This window comes from Pomacea canaliculata, linkage group LG1 (assembly GCF_003073045.1).
Source record: "Pomacea canaliculata isolate SZHN2017 linkage group LG1, ASM307304v1, whole genome shotgun sequence".
NCBI classification, from domain to species: Eukaryota; Metazoa; Mollusca; class Gastropoda; order Architaenioglossa; family Ampullariidae; genus Pomacea; species Pomacea canaliculata.
Genome location: NC_037590.1, coordinates 37,823,957 through 37,847,014, shown reverse-complemented (window position 1 = coordinate 37,847,014; position 23,058 = coordinate 37,823,957). Strand labels below are relative to the sequence as shown.

General features: G+C 39.4%; 1 protein-coding gene across 3 annotated transcripts; it reads left to right on the top strand.

Annotated features, from left to right (window-relative positions):
- Positions 1-671: 671 nt before the first annotated feature.
- On the top strand, positions 672-22,209 carry LOC112558901 (cadherin-related family member 1-like). 3 transcript variants are annotated; one of them, XM_025229671.1, is made up of 16 exons: positions 672-992; positions 13,032-13,679; positions 14,502-14,585; positions 15,225-15,391; positions 15,987-16,037; positions 16,162-16,254; positions 16,531-16,617; positions 17,137-17,148; positions 17,654-17,776; positions 18,333-18,512; positions 18,984-19,062; positions 19,193-19,299; positions 19,674-19,879; positions 20,011-20,040; positions 21,649-21,819; positions 22,039-22,209. In XM_025229671.1, exons 6-13 carry the CDS (start codon positions 16,219-16,221, stop codon positions 19,716-19,718), a joined length of 669 nt encoding a protein of 222 aa, XP_025085456.1. In that variant the 5' UTR covers positions 672-992; positions 13,032-13,679; positions 14,502-14,585; positions 15,225-15,391; positions 15,987-16,037; positions 16,162-16,218; the 3' UTR covers positions 19,719-19,879; positions 20,011-20,040; positions 21,649-21,819; positions 22,039-22,209. The 3 variants fall into 3 exon arrangements, with proteins under 3 accessions (XP_025085456.1, XP_025085441.1, XP_025085449.1); XM_025229656.1 differs by lacking the exon at positions 20,011-20,040; XM_025229664.1 differs by lacking the exons at positions 672-992; positions 20,011-20,040 and adding an exon at positions 5,154-5,585.
- Positions 22,210-23,058: the final 849 nt, after the last annotated feature.

The window sequence follows — 23,058 nt, the reverse complement described above, 5'->3', positions numbered from 1 at the left end:
CTTTGAATACACAATTATCTTAATCAAAATTACGATCGGGCAAAACTTCTGACATGCTCGGCCCTGTGGGGAGACTGTTTAGTTTAAAAGGCCGTTAAAGTGTTGATTACAGTCTCATAAAACAGACAGCCTGAACAATGCAGCTCCTGTACAGCTGTGAAGTGCTCGATCCAGCTGCTGGCGCCAGGACTGTATTCAGGATGAGGTCACCTACTCGCAACTGTCGGCTTCTGTCTTATCAGCCGATTAGGGCCCTCGTCGGCCAGAAGCGTGTATATCATGAACAGGGTGTGTCGTCTGTTGTGTCGGGGAGAATGAGTATAAGTCTTAACTCTTTGCTAGCCATCGAATCAAATGCCTTGTGGGTTTCTCGTCTTTCTCTTTCTCCTAAAAAATGTCGCCAGTGTGTATGTGTGTGTGGTCTTTGCATGTGTCTGTGAATGTTATTCACAAAAACAAGAACATTTGATAAAGACGAGCAAGACCCGGATGTAAAGCAGTTTAGACACACCAATAAAGCTGGTCAGACATAATTCAACTTCATCATAATGAATATTCAGTCACGAATTTTAAGCACTGCCAGTCACCATTCGCACTATCACATGTCGGCACATAAAGGGTTAACCTTGGCACGCAGCACGTTCTCGTCTGCTCCTGACGTCGAGCGACACGGCGCACGCACTTGGCGGCCACTGATAACAGTTTGTCCTGGACCAGGAAGGCAAGGGCCTTATAAACACTGAACTCACCTGTAGGTACCTGAAACACAGGCAGCGAGCTCTCACCGAGGACCTTGTCCGAGACAAAGGTCTGATGTGTAGAGCAGGCTAACAGACACTATACATCGGGAACAAATATTACATTTTTGTTTTGCCGTGGGCACCCGGACGTAAACTACGAGGAAAAGATTAAGTGCTTCAACATGAAACTGCATGGAGAGCTTGTGTTCAGATAAGGCCTGTGGTGTTCATTGGTCTTCTACTCCATCTCCGGTAAGTGTATACACACGAATATTTATATTATGTCTGTCTCTCGAACTGCTGAACGTGTGTGTGTGCTGACTCATTGTACGAAAATGGAGTGTGTGTCCCTTGCTCGTCCCTCTTTGTTCAGACAATAACATCAACAGTTGTCGTAGCTATCAAATTGATGTTTATGCCCTCTAGCGGTAAACGTGCCTGGGAAACGAGTAGTGGCACCTTTGGCTCTGGACCATGCAATAAAACCATCGGTCGTACCTCAAGCAATTACAAAATACAGAGGGTATTATTCTGGTATGAAAATAAAGTATTTTAAAGCCCGTGCCGTAAGATGGGGAAAGGAGTCTGACCTGTAATAAATAATCCTGTCATTGACAGAATGTTAATAATATTACTTTTTTAGATCGCATTTCCATGCTTGTAGCACGTTCCAGGTGCTTAATATTTCTGCCACACACGTTTGCCTTTCGTTTAGTCCTCCTTGCCTGTGTACCAGTCTCCTCTCTTTTATCGTCTTTCTGTCTCTAGGTGTGTTCGTCGTCCTGTATCATTGTTTTCTTGTTCCTGTCTCATATGAATGCCTTTGTGCTTGTCTGCTTATCCTTTGTTTATCTCTCTGTGTCCTGTAACCGTTTTTTTTTTCGTGTGTGTGTGTGTGGTCGTAGTAGTGAAAAAAAAAACAAGCACAAGGGTTTTAAGTGTTTCTTATTGTGGCTTGACAATTGAAGTACAGTTCACGCCCGTGACAGAAATTTATGTCTCTCGTGGGTACCCTATATAACAGGAAACGCCCTCGGCACTTTTCCTCACAGATTTGGCTCGAGATAGTCCTGACCGAGAGGTGTGTGCAAAATACTGATCCAAAGATAAAAACATCACATTAGTATGTAAAATATATGCCACTGACAGGCTTCAACCGTCTCATGAAGGCTTCTGAAGGGGACGGTAGTTCGAAGCTTATAATATGGTGACAAGAGGTTATACAGAAATGATGTTTATATTTGAAATAAAGTAAACAATGTTTCTTCAGTTTATTCATCCATATTTCATCTTTTCTGCTCACTTGAAACCGAGGAGTTTTAGCCAAATGTGTTTAAGTAGAAGAAAATGTGTACAAATGTTGAGACGTTCAGTACCCCGAGCAAGTAAACGAGATCATGCAAAATATTTCCTTTGTATTCTCCACTAGCTTCGTGTTCAGCGAAGCATGATAAAGATTGTGTGGTATCGCTATATATATATATAATTCACAAATTTTAGTGTGCCTTAATATTTAGTAGATCAGAAAAACGATATAGATAAGTGTTATAGCCTTAGTTTTGAGACTGTCTGGAAAATAATTCAAGAAAACATGACAAAATTAAAAAAAAATTGGAACTAGGCAGTCTTAAACAAAAGTGGATGGGCCAATGTCCGAGAGAAAAGGAGCGAGATAGAAAAGAGTGCTCACACTTTCAAGCATAATATATACCACTTTTATACATATATATATATACACTTTTTCTATATACACAAGATTTTTAAAAATATTAAGACAAAAATACTTCTAGACGACAACATCCGAAGGGTGCAATAAATGTACCCCGTAATGGGTGAGCTTAGCTGGATGTCTCTTGGTGACCATAGAGCCAGGTGCACCAAAAGTTATTTCAGCAAGATGGCTAACTCAAGATGGCTAACAGAAAATCAGCTACAGTCATGTTACATTTTTAGCAGCCTGTCTGACTGATTAGCACGAGCCAATCAGAATAAACCTAGTTTTAGCACCTGGCGGCAGGTTTCTTCAAAGCACACAGCAGAGGTACTCCAAAGTTCTTCAATGCCGCAGGTAACACATCACAATTATTTTCAGCACTTGAGCGTGTTACTCAGTATTTATCTTTAATTTATGTGTTACCCTGTTTAGCAATGTCCTGTTCCCACCAGCAGATAGCAATGAGTTAAAACTATTCTCTTCTTGACAGAGAATAGCACTGGCTTATCCCTTCTTATCGCGGCTGGAGATAAACGGGGTTACATAAGCCAAACTCTTTTTTGTATGAATACTGATAAGGTATTACATGTTTCATCATGTAACAGATAAGGTACATACCGAAATATTGTTCATCTTTACAATGTAGTGTGAACCAGGCTGCATAGTATGCAGTATGACATGACTTATTGCAATATATTGTTTATGATAATATTATGTAACATATGACACTTGGTTTAAAACTCAGAATGCCTTTACAAACTCAGATTGGTTTTACTGAATGAATAAGTTTTAATATCTAGTTCAGTATAAAAGTTCGCAAAAACCATCTTGCCCTATTTGTAATATTTAGTACTTCTACTTTCTCTAGTTAGGCGTACACTTCTGCCTGATGCACTCACGTGGGAGGTAATTAGAGTGAGGCGGGGAAGGGAGTGATAGAAGGAGATCGAAGTTTCTATGCAATACCCAGCAGGTCAATACTTTTTAGTCGATCCTCTCCGACACAACCAACAATACAACATCTTGCTAGAGCCGGGCTCTTGTGATCCACTCCTTGTCGGTCGCTCTCGTTGCCTTTGCACTGTATGCACCATTGCACTAAACTTTGCTTCATAAGACTGAAAGTGAATGTGTATTCTTTAGTTTTACAGTGACAATCGTAAACCGTAGTGAACATCGACAATGATGGCGATGAAGACGAGTAGGAATAGGAGGAGACGTTGAATAAAAAAACAAGGAAAAGAAAGAGGTCAGAGGTCAAGAAGGGTGATAATTGTTCAGTGTCTCGGCTCTTTCGACTGGCGATCGACACATGTTTATGACTGTACTCGGGCCCTGACACTCTGAAGACATATTGGGACTACTAAATAAAGGTAAAATAATAGCCCTGTCGTAAAGATATACTCAAGGCTGTTATAAGGCTGTGGTGACGGTCAAAACGTTTAAAAATTATACTTAGTTACGATTGCAGTGCGCGAGAGCAATGCAGAAGAAATAATGATTCGTTCCTCACTTTATTACCATTTGTTAGCACTTTTTCGGTTACCGATGTTTATAAAAATCGAAAAATTAAGCAGTCTTGGTCATAAGTCAGAAGGTCACGTGACGGAACGCCGAGACTTTGTCGAAGCAAACGAAAGAGAAGAGATGCAAATTGCTCCTACTCTTTACGAGATTCTAAGCAGTTTTATTTTGTCTTTACAATCCTTTAAACTGTTGTAAACATGACTAGCTCATTGATTTATGAGCTTCAGTTACGATTTGTTTAATTGGCAGCGATCTGTCTTACTCAGCGGTCTGTCACTCTTGTCGGTTAAAAATCCATTCTCGGTATAACTGTGGTCTGTCTATCCATTCCATTTCTGTCACTAAAACACTCAGTATCCAGTAACCAACGCATTCCTTTATAGCTTTACTTCTTCCCTAGGGTGGGAAACAGTGAAGTACTAACAGCAAGACAATAAAAGGTGGTTGAGGTCACTCTTGAGGGTGTCAAGTCATAAGTCACTGATAGTCATAATGTCATACACACTTCACTGCGACCTCTCTGTGTGATGCATTAGGTCACCTGTGCCGTGTGCATGCACGTGCAAAAAAAAAAGACTTATCTGCAGTTCATCTAACCATGTGGTGAATATTTGTCTTCTTTTTGTTTAAACTTGTTCTTGTCTAATTATCTTATCTGGACACTCTTGTATTTGTTTTTATGTCCTTGCTTTGATGTTCTTGGTCTTGTCTTATTGTTTTTTCTTATTTTGATATTTTTCTTGTTTGTCCTTGTTTTGATGTTTATACTCCTGTTTAATTATGTTTCAGTGATTCTTTCGTGTTCTCCTTTTGAGATTTTCGTTCTTGTTTTTTTTTTTAAATATTCTGGTTCTTGTTTATTATTAATGCTTTGATGTACTTGTTTTTGTTTTGTTCTTGTTAACATTTTTTCTGATATTTTGAATCCTTGTTGTTCTAGCCTTGTTAATTATTCTTGTTTTGATTTTATTTTTTGGTTTAGATGTTCTTGTTCTTTTACTTATGTTCTTTCTCCTGCTTTCCTTTTTTTGTCTGTGTGTTTTCCTTCTTCTTATTTATAGATAGATAAAGATAGATAGAGGAAATAAAACCGTCTTAACCTCCTCCGACAATGACCCCTTGCCCGCCTGCAGCATGAGATGTTTGCTTACCACATGGGGGACTCATGCAAGACATGAAAGGAGCATGCGGACGAACAGCTGTTACTAGTCATAAGATGGGGGAGATGGGTGGGGAAACTTGATTTTCCAGCGTGATGGTCTGGATGTGGATGCTGCGGTTGAATACAGCCCCAGCGAGGCAGCTGTCAGACGGTTGGTGACAGTGGACCAGCCGCTAACGGTCCTCCTGCAAAGACCGCGGTATCTCGCGAGACTCACTGCGCCCACAGGTATTGCAGGCCCACCTTGGTGGAGGATCGATCGACTGTGTGCAGCGGTACACCTGGTCAGGTGAGAGAACACAGAGAAGCCAAAGGACTACCACATCTGTGTTTGATTGTGACCTGGCAGAAACTAGACACTTCTGATGGTGGCTTTCTAGGAGAGTACTGTCTGCTAATCCTTGTTTATGTACTCAACGGCTGCTGTTCTGAAACTGGAAAGGTAGGCCAATCATAACATTACGCAAGAATTAACCTCTTCAAAGCTGAACGAGTATTTTAAACAAAACTTAAACACAGACATTCATTAAGCATTCATGAACGTGTTTCCGTTGGATTTTCGTCTTTTTGTTTGTCATTTTATGCGGTCGGGATATTTATAACCTAGGGCTGTAAACACGGTTGTGAATATGAGGAAAAGGAATGTAGAGGATTTAAAAGAAGTCAGTTTTATCTCATATGTATGTTAGGTAGATATTTTTTGGTGACTGTGGAAAGACGTGAGAGTGACTTTAATGGGGTGTGTGTTAGTGAAAACTATCATTGTTTGGTGAATAGGATGTAGGATGTACACTGTATTTGAAAACGAGGGGTAGACATCCTGAAGTAGATATGAGCAGGACCTATACCCCTCTACACATAAAAGGCACTTGAAACTATCATGACCAGTAGTAAAAATGTTCGTAAATTATCTACTATAGTCAGAGAGTTTATTTTGCTTTCATGATCTGACAATTTTTTACTGTCAGTTGATGCGTGATCTTGAATTTTAGAACTACATGACTCTGCCTCCAACGATACCTAGTCATGTGACACATATTAATGGTGTGTTTGTCACAGGTGGCACTAGGGTAGGTGACAGGTACAAAATTCAAACACAAGAGGAGCAATAGCCGCGTAGTGATGCACCGTGAACAACATTCAAGTCTCGTTCTCTATCGTTGAGGAACGAATCACAAATTTCGTTTACAGAAACTGTAATCTGTAGTTGAAGGAGCGGTTACATTTTCAAAGGGTGAGTCTCGGGGGTAAGCTTGCCTCCAAGCTATGACGTCACTCAGGTAACGCAACCGGAAATGCTCACAGTTTGTCCAGGTGTAAACATGTTTTCACGTAAAGAGTTTCTTATAGTGTTTCACCTCAGCATGATATGTGTGACTATCTGTGAAAATAAGCTGATACTTTGACATTTATGTGACATGTTCATCGATTATTACTAAGTGTAAGCAACAGACACATTTTTGTCTGTTTTTATTTTCTTGACTTACTGCTGTCAGTCAAACAACTGCCGGGCTTTTTTTTTTCTTCTTCATTTTTTATAAACCCCCCTCCCCAAAAAAACTTAATTCACATTCATAGACATATGTAAGCAAAAGGGAATGTGCATATTGCAGTTAACATAAATATGCATACATGCAAACAATAAATCAATCATTTATAAACACATAAACAACTTTAAATGAAGGCATTTCAGAAGCATTATGGGAACGGGTTCCGAGTGTTTCTATGGTGACTGATGACCTGCTTTTCGTGATCAGTGTGTTCCAGTTCAATCTCATTGATAATTAAATCTGCTTCCGTCAGGATGAAGGTGTGTGGTGGGATCGATGCTGCCAGCATTTGCACGCGCGAGGAAGCACAACATTTGAACGCTGGAGGTCACATGAGATTTTTCACAATCCCTAAAAAACATTTGGACAGTCCGTTTGTTTAGTGGTCCCCCTCTATTTCAGTCTCACTTCTTGCCTTAGACTGTCAGTCCTTATTTTTAGTCCCACGTGGGAGAGGAGAGAGAGCGAAGGATGGAAGAGAACAAATACAATATCTGTAAATTATTCCTTCATCCTTATTTACGAATTCTGATGATCAACAAAGACATCGGAAGGATGTGTCGTCTCAAGAAACGAGAGCAAAGTCACGTGGATCCAAATCCTGTCTTGATCTCCGCGCATGTAAACAGCGCAGTCTGACCCACTTCCTCTTCCTGTTTGCAAACCAGCAAAGTCGATAGACCTCTGATCTTGTTCGCACCTTCCACTTCTCCAGCAGGAAGGAAGAACAACGGAAAGACGAAGCTCTAAAAAGTATTTAACCTTCGGATCGAACCTCCCCAGCAAGCAGACGAGCAAACAAAAGTAGCGAATTGTTGAAGTGGTTTTCTTCACACAAACGGTCCTGTTTGGTCTTGATGTTGACTGCAGACTGATTTTCATAAAATATTTCTTAGCCGCTTTGTCAGGATCTTCTAAAATAGTTGTTGAGATGGCATTTGAGATATCATGTGTTTGTGTGTTTGTGCGCATGCGTACTTGCATACATGGCTAGCATACAAGCATGCAACAGTGTTCCTCAAAACAAATTTGAATAGAAGCCTGCTCGCCAACAAAAAAAGGAATTAAACTAGTTTACTTCGTGTCACCGTAGTCTGGTTCAGTGATATTGTACCTCGAATGCAGAAGGCGTTGAAAGCAATTCTCTTTATTCACAAGCAGTTCGGCCCGAGGACTTGAAAACAGGAGATTAAATCCTTCGTCCCGATAACAACAAAAAACTGAAGTTGTTTTTTAAAATCAGCCAACTAAGCAACTCGTGATGAGAATAACAATGAAAGCCATCCAGTCATGCCACAAAAGTAGAGCTGGCGACTTGATGATTGAAATGCCTTTTGGCTGTGTTCATGCATGAGAACTTCTGACAGGAAAGCAAACAAGCAACACAAGGAGTACAAGAAAGCGGAAATTGAGAAAGCATTGTGACAAAGCCAGAAACCATGTATTGTGGAAGACCTTAGTTACAACAGTTCTGATGTGCACTCGTTTGGTCTCGGAGTTGACAAAAACCTCCCCACGCTTCATTAACAGGGTTTTATCCTGTCGTTTCCCCCATGTTCCCACGATTTTGGCATGGCATGCACTCTCGCCCGTTGTCAACATTGACCTCAAGTGTCCCCTTTCCTTCATTTACATTAAAATTGCCATCGGGTAACAAGATGAAATGAGTGTGTGAGAATCTCGTGAATCCCTGTCGAAACAGTTTATTACTTAAGCCAGGGGTGGGCAAACTTTTTTGTTGCGAGGGCCGCATTGCTGGGTCATGACTAGTCCGAGGGCCGCACCTTGTAATGAATACAAAACGACGTAAAAATCGCCAAATTGTAAACAAACGCATTTATTAAATAATGAGCACATGAAATATGTAACACTGTAGGATTAAATATAAAACCAGAATGAACAATTAAGTGCACACAATTTAATGAGAAAAACGTTTTTGAATACAATTTTGCTGAACAATTCTTTTAAAATTTGGCTCAAAATTACTGGTAGATACTCTCATAACTGACTGCAAGTTTGCATCTGAAAGAAATGACCTGTTCTTTGACTTGTTTATATTCATGTAGGAAAAACTTTGCTCACAGATGTAACTTGAACCAAATATTGAAAATAGTTGGGCAGCAAACACTCTTAAACAAGGAAATGATTTGTTGGAGAGGCACTTAAAAAACTCAACCAGTGACAGGGAATAAAACCTTTCCTTCAATGCATGATCTGATTGAAGGTGTATCAGTTCAAGTTGTAATTCATCAGGTGCATCATCAACATGAACGTCTGGTCACCTTACCTAACGGCGCGTCTACATCCCCCCTCCCCTGTCTGGTCATGACCTTCCTAAGTTGGTCAGCCGCTTTGTAACTCAGGTGTAACAAAGGGTCCACTGGCTACGGCGAGACAGTTCAAGGCCGGCCATTACGTACGCAGCAGCGTGGGAAGGACTAAGCGTAACTTGTTTTCGGTAATATTTTTGTGTGTTGCCAAAGGGCTTCTGCGGGCCGCAGAGAACCACTTGGCGGGCCGCATGCGGCCCGCGGGCCGCTATTTGCCCACCCCTGACTTAAGCAAAAGAGCGACAGAATGGTATAGACACAAGGCAGAATAAAACGGAGACAGTGGCACTAATAAAACACTACTATGTAGAATGTCTTCAAGCGACCTCGGATTTATGTCATAATTAATGAAGAATTTGAATTTAATTACCATTGTTGGGTTTGAATTCTCAAACCACTGTTTCCTAGTGATCATACCTTTTTACTGGTGTACAGTAGTTTACCTGTTTTGTTTTAAGTTTTCATTATTATATTTTTTTGTCTGATGTCAGCAACATTTCGCTATCGGGAAACCGAGAGGCGCCGTACTGTCTCAGATATGGAAGGAGAGCATCGCATCGATAACATTATTATCAACGTTTATTGATGACGTAGGCAAGTGCAGTAGCAAATCTGTCAGACCACACCATTTTTAGAATTAAATACACATTTTATTGTCAGCATAAAGATAAAAATAATTTAAGTTTACAAGAAAATGTGTGTATTTAATAGAATTGAAAAAACAAACTCGCGCATGCTCTGCACCGTGCCTGTGTAAATGAAAACTGATGTGTTTGGTCTCTCTGATCAGCTCTGGGACTTGCTATATCACTTGACACGAGACAGCAGTCCACAGGAGACCTAAGTTCGTGTTTACAGTAGTCCTCTCTGCTAACAACCCGAGTGTAGAGCAGCTGCCACGGCACAAACTGTTTTATGAAGACTTCGTACCTGCCGTCCACCTATTCCGGAAAGTGCTTCACTTTCACACTCGTGAGTGTGACCTGACCCTCGACATTGAGCATGAAGAGAGCTGCTTGTACCTCAGGGGGTCAGAATAAAGATTAAATGTTCGTGACAGCGCACCCAGTAGCTTCTTTTTGCCCGAGGTCAGCGACAACAAGACCCGGACTTTTAGCTGCATAGCTCATCAGGCATCTGAGACGAGGGAACGGGGAGGACAGAGATAAACCCTCATGTCTCCAAAACAGGCCGAGGTGGTTGGGCGGTTGTGTGTGTGTGAATTTAAAATGGGATGGGGACCTGAAATGAGGCTTAACAACAAAAGAGAATACTCCAAAAAGCAACAAATATGCTTAAAATATTCTGGTGTCACGCAAACGGGGTCGGGATATCGTGATGTCCCCTTTTTGTGTGCTCTCCCTTACCAATGTACTCAATTTTCTCAACATTCATATTAATGTACATTGTAATACCTGCTCGACCCTCAACAACCCTCGCTAAGGTATAGTTCCATGCTCAGGTATACAGTAGCTCTCTGGTTAGGTAGGATGACAGTCACAGTCATCTGCACACTGTGTGCTGTATTGACCAAGCAATCGAGAACTTGATTACCCGTTGTATTTACATCGACAGGTATCCCAGCATGCACCCGCACGCATATAAATTATACTCCCACAGGACAATCGTCACGTAATTACGTGACACACAGCTCCACTGTTGGCACAGTCCTCAAGCCGTGTAACAGTTGCACCAGTCGTGACAGCATCTGATGTAGCACGAGGGATTAGACGGGTCACGTGGTTCATGACACATATGTTGATATTTTAAACTGTATTTCCCAAGCTTTTTTCTTTCACTTTTACTCCAGGGTAGCCGTGGTGATGATGGCAGGTAGGTGGTGGGGTATAAATGTCATGAAGTCTTCTGTGTGTCTGAGTACAATAAAAACACAGGTAGGCTGACAGACCTTAAAGAAACGCAAATCTAGTGCAGCACTTATTGTTGCCGAGAGCCAATGAACCTTCTACATACCCGGATAAAATCCAGTGTACTATATAATAAAGTGCAGTATCGCTATGGACGGGGTAACAATGTCAGGGTGTGAAAGCCTAGGGGTAGCGAGTACCTCGGACGTGTAGACAAGTCTCCTACACGACATCGTGTCACCGGGGTACTCGACTTGTAAGTATCTAGGTTTTGACAGATGGTCACTCAGCAGGGTTATGCATCCCAGTGCTTGTATGTGAATGTTTTTCTGCTTGTTTTGCGCTGATTGCTCATGTGTACATCAATAGTAAGCACACATGCACTAAAAATGATGACATCAGCAGCTATTCATGTCTGCACTACACTAATCTCCTTGGCACTGTGCTGTGGTACTTGTTAGAAACGATTTTAAAGAAGTTGAACCTCGCGTGGACAAGTTGTTTACTAACTGATTGTGGGTTGGCGGGTATAGGTATCGACGATATACTGCAATACAAACCACATGCCACCTTGAGAAAACTGAGGAACAGCTGGAATGTTCTCAGCAAGATATGAGCAAGGGCTGTACCCCTTCCTCTACCCTCCACCCGCCACCACACCTCATTCCAGCCTCTGAATGTTTGATGAATGTTAGTCTTTGTGTGTGTGCACTTTTGTTTGTATATATGCATATTAGTGCTTGTGTGCTATATCCTGTGTTTATCCATTGTGTGTTATTGGGGTCAGCTCCGAGCGCGCACTGGGGTCACGTGACTAACGCCTGTGTCGGTCGATCAAAGCAAGGCTTGGTGTATTGGTTTTATGCTTAAGATCAGCCATCTGACGTGCCTGGTAATCGTGCTTGCATGCGTGAGTGAATGAAAGCATAAGCGAGTAAATAAAAAATTACGAAGGTGTTATTTTAATTTTTTTTTTTCACAGTCATCATGGTTCTTTTGGGGGAAAACAATACAAGGCATTGTTTACAGAGGTTTATGAAGCGGATAGCTGAGCGGTTAGAGCGCTGGTGTTAGAACCCGGATCGAAGGCGCGTGTGTTTGATATCAGCATGGAGCGGCCATTGCCCCTTTGTCGACTAAGCTGCTGGGAATGGGTGTGTGACTACTAGAGTGTTCATGTTACAGATGGGGTTGACAAAGGTCACAAGTCACAGGCGTGGAGATGGGCACTGCCCTCACAAACAGCTGGCCGAAAAAAAAAGTGCGGTCTCTAACACGTCCCTCCCCTACAACCGAAAGGTTATGGGACGACTTTTATTAAACCAAACACTCAACTAGCGACAACCTCATGCAGCGAAATCATCAGTTGAATCGTTGTGAAAAATTGTTTTGATCCACGTTTTACAGTGAGTTTAGAAAGAAGGTTAAATAAAATGTTTACCCTTTCTCGGTATTTTCGTTGCCTTTGCAAACGGCAGAAACTATCTGCAAGCTTGGTTCTCCGAACATTATTAAAAACTAAGGGCGGCAACTGCACGCAAAGTTGCGTGGCTCGTAATGCTCTCCCCTTCATCCGATTACCTTTCTGTTTCCCACAGCAATCTATATCGCATTACTTGCAGGTCTGACATCGTCACCACAAGGCTTGCCAACAGCACAGGTTTCTAACATGTCTATTACCTGTTTGAGCAATCGATAAGACTGAACTTCGATCAGCTTTCAGTTCAGAAAGGACAACACAGTGCTGCATGTGTCTGTATTCGTCAGCAAGTATTTTATACATGAACACAGGGAGGTATGCATCCATGGTATAAGTGAACTAAAACCTGTTACATCGCATGAAAATCGTAAACAAGGATATCCTTCTTAATAGTCATTATCAATATGAGAAGGGTAATAACGATCCTGCTGACTGCATGTAGGAGCAGTTTATTATTATGGTCTTATTCTGTGGCGACTTGCACGACAATGCTACTTTGCTGTCACCAGTAGGTCTGTTGTTTCTCATCTCCTTCTCATCCCCATTCATGTTAAAAAGATTTGTACAGTATCGTCCTTAAATAGAATGAATATCTCGTATTTTAGATTGCCACTGCTATGTTTCTATTCCGACTGACCGCCATTAATTCTTTTTTTTCAGAATTACTGAAGTGCGGTGCTAGATGTGCGAGAAGAAAATAAAGACAAGGGCGACTACTTAGAATGAAAAACGCTGATTTCGTTCTGGTCTCACAATAATAGAGAAAAGCTAAGACAACATTTTATTTGGTTCATCAACTCCACTAAGTGAGAAATTATGTGATAGTTTTCTCGATCGTCGTCCCACCGTGAACAGGAAAACAAAGTGTAGCAGTCTACTAGAAATCTTCACAAAAAGCTACAGTCCTTGTTAACAGTCACCTGTCATCCAAAGTTTTTCTCAGGATTACATGGTAGACCATCGATACAAGGATTTTCACAGTGCAAGTTACTTGATGTTGGCAAATCAAACAGACAATCCCTATTGTCAGGATAATACTACATTTTGCGGCCAGAAGGCACGGTTGGTGTTCACAGTGTCTAGCGAGAGGGCGCTGCTTCAATCGAACAGACAACTCTAAGGGTGGACTGAGACACTGAGAGGGACACAAAATCCTTCTTGCTGCAGTCCATCGTTTGACAACAGAACACCAAGGGGCAGCTAATGCGGCTACTCAGTTCCACATCTGACTACTGAAGACGATGCAATATGGCTGTAGTCTCTAAAAATTCAGCCCCTGGCTTGTAATCTTCACCCTCTGCTTGTTAGGTTAGTAGACACAATAATATTATTAAACATTATTTATTTAACATGTCAAGCAGAAAATTATGCCATTGGTAGATCGGAGCCTTGACTTTGTTATATCTAAAGCAATTAAATGTTGAAGCATTGTTCCTGTCTTGTTACAATATTAATAGTATTTTATCATGGTATGCAGCTCATTTTGCTAAATTGAGAAATGAATCAAAGCAGACTCACATTAATTATTTTAAATATAAGATTAAAGCACAAATGATTTCTCCCATAATGAATCCCTCATGTCTCTTGTGTATACTGATTAATACTGGTTTCTTATATCTTACTTATGTCTGTAGCCACTTCACTCTACTAGTGAGTCATTATGAGTTATGATAGAGAGCTAAAGGTTTTTGAAATCTTCTCTTGATGCTAACAACCAAACTTTCTTTCACTCATTTATTTTCCTCTCTTATTCTCTACGTTCTTCTCTTTTTTACTCTTCCTGCCAGCCACACTATTACCTCTCTTTCATACATTTCCATTTATTATCAATAGTTTTTATTCTTATATTTGTTATCTATTAATACTTAATGACTTATTAAGACTATGAGATTAAAACTATGCTTGCAAACAGAATAATAAGGCAACTTACAATGAAATGGGATTAAACAGCTAGAAACTCCCATTGTTAAAAGGTATTTTGTAAACTTAAGAAGAGGTAGAAAAATATTAAGAGTTAATTAAAAAAAAAAATTATTTGACGTGTGTGTAGTGCTTAAAAAAATTAGCGAAGTTTAAACCAAGTATACATTCTCACTATTCATATAACATACGTGTTGTTGTGTGGTACAGGGTTTGTAAAGGGCAACAACCCACCTCAAGTAAGCTTCGGACCAAACTCTGGTTACGTCTACCAGTTCGAGGATGCAGCTATAGGTAGGTATTGTCGCTGAGCTCATATAATATACAAACCGTAATATCTAAACCCCCATCTCTTCCCTTTCTTGCCTTTTTCTTTAGTAAATACATTTTTTCCACTCGGTTTTTCATTCTGTCTCAGTTTTCTCCCTTTAACGACGGTAGATACAGTTACCTTCAGCACTGAATAAGAGGAAAAATAATAATAATAATAAAATAAAAATAAAACTAAAAGTCTAAAGAATTTCTGATCTTACTTATACTTTCATAAGCATTCTGTCAAAGATAAACTGAGTAAGACAATGGAACTTGTTCTCAAATTGAAGTCTACTGTAAAGTCAACATTTTAAAATTATTGTCTGCACTTTTCTTCGGAACAGATCGTTTGCTGTCAGCATGTATAATGTCTTTTATTTCTCACCACTGTATTTATTCTGTTGTCATGAAAGTTTTCATTAATATCGCAGAAGAAACAGCATTGCTAGCGAGATTAGGCCTACTTATCATCTTACTAATTCGAAATAAAGCAGCCAACTAGTTGTAGTTCAGCTAGCAACTATTGTAACAGAGAAGTCCTGCCATGAAGTTGAAATGTTGTACAATATTTATTTTGCTTAGAGCTTACGATACAGTAATTATGGTTGCATTTTCTTTCAGGGGCCTACCTATTCACGATCTCTGCTAGGGACACTGACAGTTCTGTACTGACGTTTAACACCGCGACCGAAGAGACAAGGAAATTGGTTACCTTGGAAACTAAAACTACAGGACAACCTCTGTGGACCGTCGATGTGAAACTTGCAGCGAGGCTAGACAGAGATAATGTGAGTTAAGAGCAAAGTTTAAAAAAAACCCAAAATATAATAAAAATCAGAATATTCTTTATCTCGTCTTTCTGTACCCAAAAGAATCTATTTCTAAGGTGGTTTTTTGGGGGGGCAGCTTTGTTATTTTTTTTTTACTCAATGAGGCTTAACGAAAAGGTAATACTTTTTAAATGTTTGATTTATGCTTTAATAATTGTGAACTCTTGGAGCTCTTGCAGAAAGAAAATGCACTCGTTTTAATTTAACAGAACAAGTGTTAAATGATAAGAACTTGGAAATGAGAAATTTAGAAACCGAGCGTAAGATAAAAGAATAAAAGGCATGAGAAAAAGGTTGCAGATACATTTATACATAAAGATAAATACAGGCAGCTTGGCAGAGAACGCACTGATAGTCAATACTTACAAGGGACTGTGCATTTTTATTTATTTATTTTTTTTTTTTAGAAAAGCCGTTAACAGTTGATGAACTAATTTATTTGGAAAGGGATCTTCCAGGTGTTTTGATTCTCAGACAATTTCTTGAATTTCCCAAAGTCTCTGATATTTTACCGACCAGTACCTTAAATATTTTGCCATTTATTTTTGTGCAGGAACCATCCACGCGTGTGCTACAGTTTGAAGTCAAGGACGGCGACATCACGGTATATACACATCACAGCTTACTATCTCGAGAAAAGAACCTTGTAAAAATGTGAATGTAGTTATAGTAGTTAGTGTTGTTATTGTATCCTCACACCCTGATTCTCTTTAACTTCTTTACTGCAGGTTTCTGGTCGTGTGTCGCTTGCCATCCGGGATGTAAACGACAATCCTCCATACTTCATGAATCTTCCTTACAGACTGGAGATTGAAGAAGGAGTAAGTTACCAAACAGTTTTTGCTTTAAAACCTTTTTACGCTCATATATACATAAATTTATAGATATATAGCCACAGCATACACGCATGTATTCGTACATACATGCAGACACATCCATACCTGCATGTATATATTCATTCATGCATACCTACAAAGACTATGCATCCATACAAAGGCTGATTCCTTACCTCTGCTCAAAGAGAAAAAATGTAGTAAGTTAAATACTACACTGTTATTTGCTTATATATTTATATATATATATATATTCTTTTGTAGGTAAAGCAGTTGAACCAGTCTGTGTTCTGGGTGACTGCTCACGATCCCGATGATGGAGTATCTAATATGCCTCAGTATTTCATGACAGTGAGGATAATTTCTATGATACATAGCACCTTGTCTCAAAGAGAACTCGACCTCATGGTGTCATCCTTTTACTGTATTTCTGAAAGATGTGATATTTATGTAAAGGTGTCCAACCTCTGAGGTGAAGGCAACCACTTCTGTCAGCAACATACAATTGTATAATAGCCCTGCACGAACGTGAAACCTTTTTCCGAGTGGTGCGATGTTGCTTAAGACCATTGTCATTGTCTTTTATATAGCCTTGCCCTTAGCACTAGACAGTATTATTGTTGCATTAGATATAATTTATTTAGATAAAATGGTAAAACATTACGATACTGTAGTCACATAACTTAAATAGAAAATAACAACAGAAAAATTTCTGATCTTCCATTAAACAAGGGTGCAAAGGGGAAAAAAATGAAAAAGAAAGCAAAGAAAAGAAATACAGAATAGTAAATACATGTACTATAAAATAAGTCTTTAATAAGATAATAATTAGAGTCTATAAATGATGCAACTTTATTTTTCACGTTTCAGGCGAAGGGTCAGGTGAGTTACATTTTTTCTTGTTTGAGGGGTATACTACAAGAGTATTCTTTCTCTATATATCTTTATAAATATATATATAACGTTTTAAAGGCAAGCTGCCAATGTACATAAGTAAAATCAAGCAAACACTCATTGTCACGACTATAACCTATATTTTTATTATCCCTATATTTACTCCATTTATAATTAATGTGGTTATTAATTCATATTTGGCATTGCTATGACCAGTCTATTTAGCCGCATGTTTGGTGTATTTTATGCTAGCTTGTATTTGTAACACGATGCCTCTAGAACGGGTAGGGGCCCGTTAACACTCGTCTGGACAAATGATATCTGGCGGGCAGAGCTCGGCCCAGTCATTCGTAATGTGCTGTGATGGGTCTTTACTGACTCCAGGACTAACTACCAATCCCAACTCGTTTGATCGATTCAGTTTTGAATTCTACGAATATATTTTAGAATCTGGGACATCGGTGAGTGACGGTGTGTACTTTTTCTGCTTTTAGGGGCCGACCATGTGTACAACACCACCTTTGCAATAAAAAATCCAGACTTCGGTAACATCACTTTAGAAAGAGAACTTGACTATGAGCAGCAGACATACTACGAGTATACAGTCACTTCTGTGGTAAGTCTTTTTCATTGATAAGTACAACCCTGTAGGCCTTCCGGCATATTAGTATACAAGAAGTTGGTAAAGTACATATACATATTTACTTTTACTGATTTAAATGACTAAATTGTTGTCATTGACTATCGGGATCTCAAGACCAAGATACTTGAACTATGACCTTACGGTCTTGTCTTTGTAATTATAAAGAGGTATTCAGATAATGTAGTTTTCTCCCTGAGGTTGTAGCCATGAGGCAGTGATAAATCGGTCTTAGGATAAACTAACATAAATCAGGAATGGCGGGGTAAGATCACCTTTTCTCAAATTCGGAGATAAAACACTTGCCCTTCTTTCCGTACTTTGTCCTCGGGGCAACGTGTCAACACGCTTTATGACTACGGCGACAGGGAGTCTTCGTCCATGCTGCCCCTCCTTCTAATCCTATGCCTCACCCACCAGCTCTGCATCTCCATTCCCACTACTTATTTCTTTTAAGAGTTTTCATTTTGACATATACATATTGACTGGCAATGTCTTCCCCACTAATGTGGATACGTCATCAATTTATTAGGACAAAGGAGTTCCGCCCTGCCCTGGTCCAGGCTGCAAGTGCAACAATTTCACTGAGCCCAACGTGGTGTGTGAGGGAATCCCCGCCATCTTTACAGTTTCCGTGCGTGACGTGCAGGACACGCCACCCTCCTTCCTGAAACTGCCATACTACGTCTCCATCTACGAGAACGTCACGAATGTGAGTATGTCACGAGAAGGCAAGACTAGCATATCGTGAAAACACTTTTTGTCACAAGAAGAACATACTGATGTATGACAAGTACGTCACACTTTGTTTCATGAGAAGCTAAAGCCCATGTCACGAGCACAACATAATTTTGTGTACGGAGAACGTCACAGTTTGTGACACAAACGTCACTTTTTGTAATCTGTTTCAAGAACTTCATTCTTGTATGTCCAGAGTACGTTGTGCTTTAATTTCCGGAGAAAGTCACACACTTGAGTGTTAGAAGAGCTTCATGTGTTTATGCCATGAGAACAACATTCTACTTGGAACTGCAAGCTTCTGGATGTGATGTGACAATGACACTCTTGGGTGTCAAGAGAAGTGTCAGCTTTGTAGGAGTGTATGATTTTTATCAATAGTCGATGTCTAAGAGCAGTGTGAGTGTTGTCTACAGAAATGCAATTTAACTTCCTTCTGTTTCAGGGAACATCCATCTTTGGAGTCAATGCGATAGATGGAGACAGAGGTGTTCCTAATAAGATCAGCTACACAATATTCAGCGGTAAGTTACTCTAAACAATTTTTTGAAAGATCGTAAAAATATTACAAAACATTATATAATCTTATTGAAGAAGTTAATAATCAATTAGTTTTAAACTGATTAAACTACTGTTAGACATATTTGTGAACAGAGGGAGCATATCACTTTACGATCAACGAAGCTGACGGAAGCATCTATGTAGCCTCTGCGCTTAATGCAGACGACCCTAATGGCAGAAATTTTAATCTACAAGTGATGGTAAGACCTTTTAATTGAAAACTTTGCAACTTTTGATATCACTTTAAAAACAGCATTGCATTATGCAGTTTTAGTACTGTGAAATTAATTTGGCTTATACAAAGAATGAGTATTATATAACCATAAAATAACGGCAAAAAACAGGGGACATAAAAAGAAGAAATAGTCAAAGAAAAAAAAAACAAAGAATACAATCGTCTCAAAATTTCAACAATTATAAGTGACTGTATTTTACCCCCTTTTCATGCCGTTTATTAAGATAAAGTCCAGACACCGGTACATCCGCTTCAACAAGAAACAACTGAATATTGCATGAATAGTACAATTTATTAATATATCTGTGACTTTTTCACATTTGTTTCTCCCCGCGACAGGCCTCGGAGCTGAATACATCGGTGTCGTCCAACTGGGGAACATAACTGCAAACGCCACAGTGTCGGTTACCGTTCTTGACGTCAACGATAATCCGCCCTTGTTTAACCGAAGCAGCTACACCTTAACCGTTCAGGAGAATACTCCTACTGGAGTTCCTCTTGTTCTTAATGACACAGACTTCATTGAAGTTACAGACAGAGACCAGGTAGGTGCCAGTGAAAGCAGGAAATAATTCATGAATAATAATTAAAATTATTAATACTTGAACTCAAAATATTATTTAAATGCTGGTACAAAAAATAAGATGAAATTTTGATACTTATGTTTTTGGCGCAGCCAGGAGGATCTCCTTTCGTGATAGGACAGGTATAAACTGTTGCAACTCTTTGGTAAGGTAACAGGTGTTGGGAGCTACCCACCTAGTTGTTCGCTTCCAGTGTCAGAAGCATTTTGATGAATGTTATGGTTTATAAGTCGCATGATTCTTTACTTTGAAAATGCTAGTGCATGAGGTGCGGTGGGTCTGTTGATTGTTTTTTCTAGTAATTAGTGTTTGTTGATCTGTGTAACAGTAATTTTGGATGAAAACTTGGGAAAAAAAAAGTGATTCAACAACAAACAGTTATTAGAGTGACATGTAAAAATAATCGAGGTTTGTACTGAAAAATCTGAATTTACTCAATATACTAATGCTTTGAAAATTCTGAAGGTCAATTTTAGTAAGAGTTTATATGGCAGGCAGTACAAATTACATTATTAGTAAGGCCTACATATTGTTTTCATGGTAGCGGGCTAGGAATGATACAAATGTACTTTAAAGTTTTGCGCTTTTACCTGTTATTTTGCTCATGATTTGTCAGACTTGTTTGTGTAGACTTGATATCCCTCCCTAGTATTTTCCGTCGATTTCTATTTTTCCTGTCTGTCTGTGTGTGTTTTATTGAGAATCAGATACACATATTAAGACACAGACGCGAGAGCACACACACACACACTGACACTCTAAAGTGCAGCTTAGTATGACTATGTATTTTGATATTTTCGTTCATATTTATCATACGCCCATCTGTCAAGAAAGTTTTATACACGAGAGAAATTCATATATATATTATGTTTCAGAACTGTATATGTAAGTTACAGAACACTCAGACGTGCACAATACTACCGGTACTCTTACAGTATTCAGCACTAAACACTAACTCAACACTCAAGCACACCCAAACCTATCTTTGTTTCACTTCAGCTGAACTTTTACTGACCACTCATTGAGATCCCAATTAAATTCAAGCACACTTCAGGGAGTTGTTGCTGTGTACCCTGTTTCGTCAAAGCTTTACTTTAACAGCTCTGTTCATTGTTTAATGTTTTTTAAAAGAGGAATATATTAAACCACCGTTAGGGGTATGTTAAATTGATGACTAAAATATCTTGAGCAAAATCAAGAAATTAAAATAATCATTAACCGTGGTTTATTTTTATCTCTTTGTAAGATATTTTTCATCTGTATCTTACACTTTACTAAAATGCTTGGCAAACATTCATAGACAATAGTTATAACATAGTTAAGCAATGAACTGAATCTTATTGGAGCTATGGTTATGCTTTTATGTTGTGTGAAAGCAATTGATAAGGGGAAAAAGATTTTTTACTGATTTAAAAAAAAAAAAAAAAAAAAGAAAAAGACTATGGCACTTCTTCGAGAACAACAACAAAGGTTTTCTAATTGCCTACTGTTTCTATTCGTGTTTTTGTTTCTTTGGCCTTACATCTTCAAAAGAGCCATCGTATAGTCTAGTTTTAATGTATTTCTTTTTCAAAGTGTGCGTTGAATTCTCTCAGTGAATGTTTTTTTCTTTATTTCCGGATAGTTAATAATTATAAAGTCAAAAAAATATTAAAGAATAAATGTCAGATAAACGCCGTTGCATTCTATGTTCACTGTTGTTACAACCATCTTCCAATGTCCAACTTCAGAGTGTGAACAGTCAGTTTTCCCTGAGACTTGAGAAGGACGGAGAGACATACACGGTGTTCGACACGCTGCCTAAAGTGGACACCACCATACAGGGCACCACCACTGTCACCATTCGAGTTCAAAACTCATCTGTACTGGATTACGAGAAAGTGAAAAGTATCACTTTTCAGGTGGGTTAGTCAGGGTTCCTGCTTCCCTGCCTGTGTCTGGCTGTCCTTTCTCCTATTAATTAATAATATATAATAATATATATATAATAATGAGGTTTAAAGGGTACATATTGCTATGTTTTGTGCAGTGCTTTAATAACTGTGATCACCATTTACTGACCGCAAAGGATATTTTAGAAATGGTAAACATACAATTTATCTTTATTCCTTTTTAATCAGCTCATTGCACAGGAAACCAAAACAGCCGAAAAATTTTTTAATTCGACGACTGTGACGGTCTTTGTGGAAGATGTGAACGACAACTCGCCAGTTTTCCTGGACAGCACGCCGAGCAGTGTGAACATAACTGAACACATTCACTAAGCAACAGAAGTCACAACGTTTTCAGCAACAGATCCGGACTCTGGGGAGTTCGGTGCCACCGTGACTACACTGGAGGATGATATTAGAGGCAGCTTCAGATTGACTCCCCCTGACACCCCCAGTGAGTATTGCCATTTGATTCAGGCAAATAATGACCAGAAAAAAATCCACTACAAGATTCAGTTCTTTTAAAGAAGATAGTATATTTATGCTGTATTTTGTATTATTTGTTTGTATTTATCGTGTTTGCTTAGTGTTAGCTTCTTTCTTTGGCACTTGTTTCTATAATTCCTTCAAAAAAGTTCTTAGTAATTAAATTCGTTATGTTGCTGTCAAATTAACTTCTATATCACTGAAAACAAGAGACTGAAAAGCAGTGAGTACGTTTTAACCAAGAATTAGTCGTTACCAGACACCCTGGGCTCAGTTGTATTGAAAGCTGTCTCTAGTTAGAAATTTTAGCTCATGCGATTCAGGTAAATAAGTAAGAAAATAGGTGTAGCAGAGTAAGAATGAAACTTTGGCTGGTTTTGTCTAATGCAGGGAAACCTGACGATCAACAAAAACATTGACCGCGATGCTGGCGAAACGTCGTTCACGCTGATGGTGGTGGCTACAGACAACATGAAGGGCGACGAGAACAACCGCCGCTTCGCTCGACGCCGCGTGGTCATCCACGTGCTAGACATCAACGACAACGCACCCGTCTTCGACACCCACGTTCCTAGCGTCAGGGTGCCGGAGAGCATTGAGGTGAACACCACCCTGATGACCCTAACGGCCAGGGACAAGGACGTGGGTGAGAACGCAACTGTGACGTACAGCATTCAGAGCATCGAGCCCATGTCCGATCTGCACTTCTTCGGCATCATCAGC

Excerpts from the sequence above, each read along its gene's own strand:
- LOC112558901 (XM_025229656.1), top strand. The coding sequence starts at position 16,219 with ATGAATCTTCCTTACAGACTGGAGATTGAAGAAGGA. Across the intron at positions 17,777-18,332 it reads AGTATACAGTCACTTCTGTG|GACAAAGGAGTTCCGCCCTG; the intron begins GTAAGTCTTTTT and ends TCAATTTATTAG. Across the intron at positions 18,513-18,983 it reads TCTACGAGAACGTCACGAAT|GGAACATCCATCTTTGGAGT; the intron begins GTGAGTATGTCA and ends CTTCTGTTTCAG.